The sequence below is a fragment of the Tupaia chinensis genome, unplaced genomic scaffold, assembly GCF_000334495.1.
Source record: "Tupaia chinensis unplaced genomic scaffold, TupChi_1.0 Scaffold143584_1, whole genome shotgun sequence".
NCBI classification, from domain to species: Eukaryota; Metazoa; Chordata; class Mammalia; order Scandentia; family Tupaiidae; genus Tupaia; species Tupaia belangeri.
Genome location: NW_006203430.1, coordinates 7,342,373 through 7,351,445, shown reverse-complemented (window position 1 = coordinate 7,351,445; position 9,073 = coordinate 7,342,373). Strand labels below are relative to the sequence as shown.

At 38.5% G+C, this 9,073-nt stretch overlaps 1 protein-coding gene across 2 annotated transcripts in view; it reads left to right on the top strand.

Annotated features, from left to right (window-relative positions):
* Window positions 1–9,073, top strand: part of PTPN2 (protein tyrosine phosphatase non-receptor type 2) — a 121,722-nt gene that overhangs the window by 66,291 nt on the left and 46,358 nt on the right. For both annotated transcript variants that reach the window (XM_006164058.3, XM_027766496.1), the window contains exon 5: window positions 5,025–5,159. In XM_006164058.3, the coding sequence (XP_006164120.1) occupies window positions 5,025–5,159 (135 nt within the window). The remainder of the gene's footprint in view (window positions 1–5,024; window positions 5,160–9,073) is intronic.

Below are 9,073 nucleotides of genomic sequence, written 5' to 3'. Positions count from 1 at the left end.
CCCCCTACCCCCCACCAGAGGGGGATGGCCATGCTACAATACCTTCTCCTCTATTCTCCTCCTGGGACCTTAATGCAGGCATGCACACATTCCTGGTGTGATTTTTTTTTAAATTATTTTACTTAGCTTTATTCATATATTTTTTAATTTGATCAGAGGGGGACAGAGTGAGAGAGAGAGGGAAAGTGAGAAAGCAAAACTCCAGATCCAGGACTTGAACCACGGTCAGCCGTGTGGGAGTCCAGCACCCTTAACCACCACATCACCTGCCAGCCCCTCCTGGCGTGATTTTTAAGCCTCTACATCCAAGATTCAAACTGTAGTCGGCTATGTGGAAGTGCAGTGATGTAATTCCTATGCCATCTGCTGACCCTCTAATATCCTATCGTTTCTTCTTTACTTTTTGTTGGAATGTATCTATTAAAGAGCCTTCCCATTCTAATAGCTGACCGCTTTTATATAGTAAGAGTGGTTTTCAAAATATAGTTGATTCTTGGGGGCGGCAAGTGCCTTAGTGGTTAAGGCAGTTGGACTCCCACACAGCTGACTGCAGTTCTAGTCCCAGACCTGGCAGCTTGCTTTCTCACTTTCCTTCTCTTTCTCTGTCTCTCTCTGGTCAACTTCAAATAAATAAATAAAATAATGACAATGAATAAAATGAAATAAAATGATTCTAAAATACACATACACACACACATACACACACATCCATACATATACATATTTGATTCCCTTTTGTCCTCTATAAGCAACCAGTTAGTGTAGGCTGTTTTGCTTTTGGATTTTTTTAGTGGGAGTAGTTCGAAGGGATAAGTTATTATGGATTTAAACATATTTGATTCATTCTCCTTTACAATTATTTTCTTTATTGATAGTCAAATCATTCTTTCATTGGGTAGCAGGAATCTCTTTAGGTTGGGTCCTGAGTCCTTTTAACACAACCTAAGAGTCTTTAATAGCTTTCTTGCTATCCGAAATGACTACATAGTGGAGGCTCAACTTAAACTCTTATATGTCCCCAGGTCTGGAACAAGTCATTTCCCTAAGGAGTCTTAGTTTCTTTTAATGGGCAGTGATATTTCAAAATCACCCCAAAAAAAAAAAATAGGGATATTCATTACTACTGGGTTGCTATTTGTTTTTAGGACTTATCAGTGGACAGAGCTAAGGAAAAATATGTGTACAATTATGTATAGAAATTAAAGTAATATTCTAGTATTTTCAGTTAGAATTTGGGACTGTAAAGGTTGGTTTAACAACTCTTTTATATCTGTTATTTGTTTTCCATACTAAGAATCTTGCTTTCCCATTCTCAGTTAAAATAATAATAATACCTAAATGAAAAATAATTCTTTTTTTCTTTTTTTTTTAAGAGAGAGATTTTTGCTATAGGGCATATACACTTGCCAGCGAGACAGAGAGAGAAAAACAAAAAGCAAAGAATAAACCACAGGGGGGATGGCCATACCACAATCCCTTCTCCTTTTTCCTCTCAGGATTTTTGGGCATGCCCACACATACCTGATGAAAGTTTTAACCTCCGGGTCCAGGATTCAAACCGTGATCAACCAAGTGGGAGTCCAGCAACATAACCATTACACCATTTGCTGATCCCAATAAAATATAATTCTGAAAAAAAAAATCTTAGCTTTACATGTAAATATATATTTAATATTCATCATCAGTCTTTTTTTTTTTTTTTTTTTTTGGAGAGGTTTTTGCTATAGGGTGCATGCACTCACCAGAAAGAGAGACAGAAAGCGAGAAATCACCCCCTGGGGGGATGGCCACACCACAATCCCTTCTCCTCCATTCTCCTCTTGAGATCTTGGACATGGACATACACGCGCCTGGAGTGAGTTTAAGCCACCAGGTCCAGGACTCAAACCGCATTCAACTACATGGAAGTCCAGCAAATAGCCATTATGCCCACTGCTGGCACTGTTAGTCTCTGTTGAGTTGGTTCTTCGGATGAAAACTCATTTCTACCTCTTCATGAGGAAAGATTGATAGATGTTATAATGTACTCTGCTTTCTTACACATTAATGATGGTTTATCTGCTGTTTTAATACTTAAAGTCAGTTTGGGCTGATATAATTGACTCACATTTATTTATTTATTTTTTAAATTTTATTTAACTTTATTTATTATTATCATTAGTATTTTCCAGTTTTATCAGGGAGAGACAGTGAGAGAAAGAGGAAGTGAGAAAGCAAGCCACCAGGTCCGAGACTTGAACCCTGGTCAGCCATGTGGGAGTCCAGCGCCTTTAACCACCATGCCACTTGCCGGCCCCAACTCACATTTATTTTTCTTTGAACAACTCATTGATCCATTTCTTTATGGCATTACAAATTACCTTCAAAGTTAAATGACTTTTTTCAGAGAGATTTGTGCTACAGGGCTTGTGTGCTTGCCAGAGAGACAGAGAGAAACAGAACTCAAGAAATCACCCTTAAGGGGGGATGGTCATACCACAGTCCCTTCTCTAGTCTCCTCTCAGTATTTTGGGCACGTACACACATGTACCTGGTGTGTTGGTGTGTTTCAAGCTACAAGATCTGGGACTCAAATTGCAGTCGACTATGTGGGAGTCCATCATTTAACCCTATTTATTTATCTTCATTCTTTTTTTACTTTGCCTTTTATGTTTTATTTCTATTTTTAAAGTTTTTTTTAGAGGTTTTTGTTTTGTTTTGTTTTGTTTTATTTTGTTTTGGCTTATGGTGCATGCAATCACCAGAGAGAGAGAGACAGAGACAGTAAGAGGGACAATGAGAAATTACCCTTCAGGAGTGGTGGCCACACTGCAGTTGCTTCTCCATTCTCCTCCCAGAATTTTGGGCACACACTCAGCATGAGTTTCAAGCCACCAGGTCTGGGACTTAAACTGCAGTTGGCCATGTGGGAGTCCAGTGACACAACCACTGTGCCTTCTGCTGGCCCCATTATGTTCTTTGTTTGTTTTTGAGAGATATTTGTTGTAGGGCACGTGCATTCACCGGAGAGACAGAAAATGAGAAATCATCCCCCAGCAGGGATGGCCACGCCAGGATCCCTTTTCTATTCTCCTCCTGGGATCTCTCCTGCACACACATGCACCCAGTGTGAGTTTGAAGCCCCCTGGTTCAGGGCTCAAATCGTGGTCAGTCATGTGGGAATTCAGCGACATAACTGCTATACCATCTGTGGGAACCCCCCCCACCATTATGTTTTATTTCTTTTAGCACCTTTTGAAGTATTAGCTCATTACTAGTCATTAGTTTTGTTTTGTTTGTTTTTATTTGTTATTATTTTTAATTTGACCAGAGAAAGGGAAAGTGAGAAAGCAAGCCTGGGACTTGAACCGTGATCAGCCGTGTGGGAGTCCGGCACCTTAACCACTGCACCACCTGCCGGCCCCTAGTAGTTATTAGTTTTTTAGACTTTTTATTTGTAGTTATTTGTGATTTAAAAAAAAGGACTTTTTTTTTTTTTTTTTTTTTTAGATATTTTTGCCATAGGGCACAAGTGTTTCTCAAAGAGACAGAGTGAGACTGAGTGGGAAAGTGAGAAACCACGTTCCTGGGGTCAGGACACATGCACACACACCCAGTGTCTCCAGATCCAGGACTCTATTAAATGATTATTTTACCTCGCCTCCCTCTGGTGGCTTTATAACTTGTTTTTTGGGAAGATACTTGTTACCAATTTTAATTCTGTATCAGTAATTCTACTAAGTGTAACAACTATAGGTAATGGGACTTATCTGCTTCATCTCTCCCCCAATTTAATTTTTAAAATTATTTATTTAATTTTATTTATTATTATTTTTTAATTTGGCCAGAGAGAGACAGAGGGAGTAAAAGGAAAAGTGAGAAATCAAACCACCTAGTCCAGGACTCAAACTGCAGTTGGCCATGTGGAAGTCTAGCACCTTAACCACCACGCCACCCGCCGCCCCCACTACTTACCTTTATTACTTAAATGTGCAATGTTATTTCTAGATATGGAATATTTAGTAGCATACTCATAGTTATGACATTAATAAAATAAAACCTTTTCAGCACTATTTGAAGGTAGCATTCTTTTAAGAGTTTGGTACTTTTAGAAATAGGAAATGTTGTATTTTGTTAATTTATAGGTTGTTATACTTTAAAAATGACAAATTCAACTTTTATGAACATAATATATATTTATGGTTATTTTAGTTTATAATTTATAGGAACGTTGCAAAGTTGCTTTATAAAATCATTTTTTAAGGAATTATTTACTTAATTTTATTTATTCATTCATTTATTTTAAATTTGACCAGAGAGAGAAAGGGAAAGTGAGAAAGCAAGCCACTATGCCCAAGACTTGAACCGTGGTCAACCATGTGGGAGTGTCCAGCACTTTAACCACCATGCCACCTGCTGGTCCCTAAAATGATTCTCAATAAAATACATTAAACATTGAATATAGAGACCAGCAGATGGCATAATGGTTATATCTCAAGACTCCCTCGTAGTCAGCCACGGTTCGAGTCCCAGACTTGACAGTTTAAAACACACATGGGGCACATGTGTGCATGTGTGCCCAAAATCCCAAGAGGAAAATAGAAGAGAAGGGATGTGGCATGCCCATCCCCCCCAGGGGTGATTTCTCACTTTCTGTCTCTCTGGTGAGCACACATGTGCTATAGTAAAACTCTCTCTTAAAAACATCAATTAAAAAAATTAAATACATGGGGCCAAACAGGTAGTGTAGTGGTTAAGCTGTGGGACACTCCCACATGGCTGAGCTCGGTTCAAGTCCTAGACCTGGTAGCTTACTTTCCCTCCCTCTCTCTCTCTCTCTCTCTCTTTCTGTCTCTCTCTGGTTGAATTAAAATAAATGAACGAATAAATAAAATAAAATTTAAAAAAATTAAATATAATGGTTACCGTTTTTAAGTTTGATTACTTGAAAAAATATGGCATATATGTATGTGGTTTTCCTTTTCCAGGATTTTATGGTTTAATGTCTACAAACAAGAAATTCATATGTATATTTTTAAATTTAGGTTAAATGTGCACAGTACTGGCCAACAGATGACCGAGAGATGCTGTTTAAGGAAACAGGATTCAGTGTGAAACTCTTATCAGAAGATGTGAAGTCATACTATACAGTACATCTACTACAATTAGAAAATATCAATGTAAGACTTTTCCTGCCCAAAAGTTTGGACATTGTATGATAGTTTTACGAATTATTATTATTATTATTATTATATTTGAAGTTTGATGCAGCCCATATATTTAGATAATGGTGTTTAGTCAAAACCATTTGTTTTTAGATTGTGTTCCTATATATAGTAGCTCTTGGAGGACTCTAGACTAAGCATTTCAAAGTTCAGGTTGACATTTGAGAATTGAACATTTTTTTTAGAGCTGTTATTCTTTATTTATACAAAGTATATTTTTCCTGAAGTGGTAAACATTTATTTCTTAGGTACATGGTGTTATTTGTCAGGAGTTTATTTTGATAAAATCACATCAAAAACTTTTAATTTGATATGAAGCAAATTTCCATTACAAAATGTGCTCATTTAAATAGAGGATTTTCATAAATGGAGCAAAAGTCATGGCTGTGACTTAAAAAATGTCCTGTTCAGCCAAGGAAGATCCAGATGAACATTTCTTATTATATATGAAAGTAACAGTGAGACTTGAATTCAGAAATGAAAGATCAAAATGGGAGTTACGAGGCGTGTGGTGGATTTAATGCCTCTGATGGAAAATAAATTTTATGAAAGGCACTGGAACACATGAACCTATTCTTTTTATACCATATTTAACTAAAAGGTTTTTTTTTATCAAAGCCTTAACATCACTCTACTGTAAAAAAATGAAGTATATTAAAGGGAACATGTTGTCAAAAACAGTACTTCCTCTGCTGTCATATGGGTTAGCAGTTAGTTCATCAAGGAGGACAGGGTGATCTGCAAAAGAGCTGGATTTATCCATTTGTAAGTAAAGAAAGATACTTCTGGGGACAGCAGGTGGCCTGGTCGTTAATGGTGCTGGACTCCCACATGGCCAACCGGTGGTTCAAGTCCCAGACCTAGTGGCTTCCTTTCTCACTTTCCCTCTATCTCTGTCTGGTCCAATTGAAAAATAATAATAAAGTTAAAACAAAATAATTCTTTAAAAAAAGAAAAAGAAAGATACTTCTCAGCTGACTTCAAAAATAGAAAGCATGGAGGCCAGCAAGTGGAGTGGGATACTAGACTCACATGTGGCTCATGTACCAAGCTTGGTGATCTGAAATCACGCCAGGCACATGTACATATGTGCTCAAAATTTCTGGAGGAGAAAGGATTGTGGCATGGCCGTTTCCCCTGAGGGGTTATCTCTCACCTTCCCTCTCTTTCTTTCTCTGGTGAGCATAAGTACCCTATGGCAAAATCCCTAAAAAAAAGAAAACATGCGCTCTTATTCAACCACAAATTTATTGTAGGTTTTGTATACAGTATAAATTTAAAAATAGCTCAGACAATAATTTGGAAGTGCAATGTGATACAATTCCCTTAGAGTGAATGCTGTAGAAAAAGCTCATTTGGCAGGAACAGGAATAGTACCTAAACACCTAGAACAATGAATAGATGATACAGTACAGAGAACAATGACAGATGGACAGGGACAGGCTAAAGAACCACCCAAATCCAAGCTCTGGGCCACTTTTTCTCTTTAAGTCTTGCTTTCCTCTCTCAATATTTGTTTAGATGCAGCAAGCAGAGAATATACTTTGTAACATCTGTTTGTTTTCACTGAATTACAGTTGGCCACTAATAAGCTCTAAGATCAAGGCACTGGCAGGGTTTGGTGGTTGGTGAGAACTGCTGTCTGCTTCCAAGATGGCACCTTACTTCTCTGTCACTAGAGGTCCTGGGTTTAGCAACACTTCAGGAGCAATGAACTCTCACAGCACCCAGATCTTGGTTTCCAAACATGACTCTTGACTGCAGTGAACCAAAACTCCTAGAGAAATGGCAGATTCCAGGGCTGGACTTGGAAAAATATAATATACGCCAATGGTTTAGCATGGTTCACGTGCAGTCACGACTCTGTTTCTCACTCCTATAATGCATCCCTCTGAATAGAACAAAAAGTACAACAACCTTGAGAGTTGCTGAGAAGTTCCCCCAAAATTAATTTATTTTTTAATTTTTTTTATTTTTGGAGAGGTTTTCGCTATAGGGTGCGTGCGCTCGCCAGACAGACAGAGAGAGACATAGAGACAGAAAGCGAGAAATCACCCCCCCAGAGGGGATGGTCACGCCGCAATCCCTTCTCCTCCATTCTCCTCTCGGGATCTTGGGCACGCACCCACACGCACCCGGCTTGAGTTCTAAACCACCGGGTCCGGGATGCAAACCGCGGTCGACTATGTGGGAATCCAGCAACATAGCCATTACGCTAACTGCTGGTTCCCCCCAAAATTAATTTTTAAGAATATTTGGAGATTAAGAGAGAGGGCTTTAGAAAAATTAGGCAAACCTGGGTTCATATCCCAGTTCTGCTACTTGGTAACGGTTTCCTTTGGATATGTTCCATGACCTCCTTAATCCTTTCCTCATCTGTAAAATGAAACTGTTCATACCTCCCTTCCAGAGTTATCACAGAGACCAAAAGAAGGTGTGTATCCAGAGCACCTGATGCAGAGTAGACACCTAGTAAATTATAACTCCTGATACTTCCTACTTCTGAGAGTAACAACATAGTCAAGAAAATTAAGTTAGCTTATTATTACTAACTCAGGAATTCACCACATAACAATTTGTCCTTACTGAGTTGGAAAAAATAGTGAAATAATATAGCATATGGTCTCAAGAACATTTACTTGGATTTTTTTCCCAGGTAAATTGTGAACTTACTATTGGCAAGCTGGAGATGAAAGCATGTCTTCCCCTTTTCCCATTTACCTCTTCTGCTTTCTTTATGCTATAATTAGAATAAGCTCAAAAATATGAAATGAGAATGATTCTGAGATACTGTCTAAACTAGGATGACTAAAAAATAGGAAGGTGTTTAGCCAAAAAGGATGTTGGCAATGTATCTAGTCTATAAAATGAAATGCTGTTTCAGTTAACCATTAAGTAGATTAAGTGATTGTGTTACCTCAACAAGAACACTTTATAGAAGAGAAGGGAGATATATAAAAAACTCTGTTTTACTGCGTAGAATAAGCACAGGTGCATGCTATATTGCTTAAGGGCCAGGCCCAGGTTTTTCTTTTGTCCAACTTCCCATGACATCCATAACCTTATTATGTGACCTCTTGGGTCACCTTAAAATTGCTGGGTGAGCAATTATAAGGCTTAGATCTGTTTATAAATTCCTGTTACTGTATTTATTTTGTACCAGCAATTCCATTTACATATGTCGTAAATTGCATCGAGATACATCAATAACCATTTTATATTGGATTGTACAGTGCATGTTCCCAGAAACAACTCTATTCCCACAAGCTTCCCATAGTTCTCTGATTCATCCTCTCTTGGTATTTATCCCAGGTACCTCATCTGCTTATGCCATTAAAATTGATTTAGATGAAAGGAATAGATGGTTTTCCTGTTTCTGAAACAATCCTAATTACACACACACACACACATACACAGTATGTAAATCATTTGACTCACATTCTTCTTTATTTCACTTTAAAAAATTAACTTTGGGAGGGACCAGCAGGTGGCGTGGTGGTTAAGGTGCTGGACGCTCCCACATGGCCGACCACGGTTCGAGTCCCAGGCCTGAGGGCTTTCTCACTTTCTCTCTCTGTGTCTCTCTAGTCAAATTAAAATAAATGAATGAATAAATAAAATTTTTTAAAAAAATTAACTTTGGGACCAGCAGTTAGCATAATGACTGTGTCGCTGAACTCCCATGTAGTCAATCGCGGTTCGAGTCCCGGACCCAGTGACCTAAACTCAGGCCGGGCATGTGTGTGTGTGTGTGCCCAAGATCCCGAGAGGAGAATGGAGGAGAAGGGATTGTGGCGTGGCCATCCCCCCTGGAGGGGGTAATTTCTTGCCTTCTGTCTCTCTGTCTTTCTCTGTCCCCTATAGCAAAA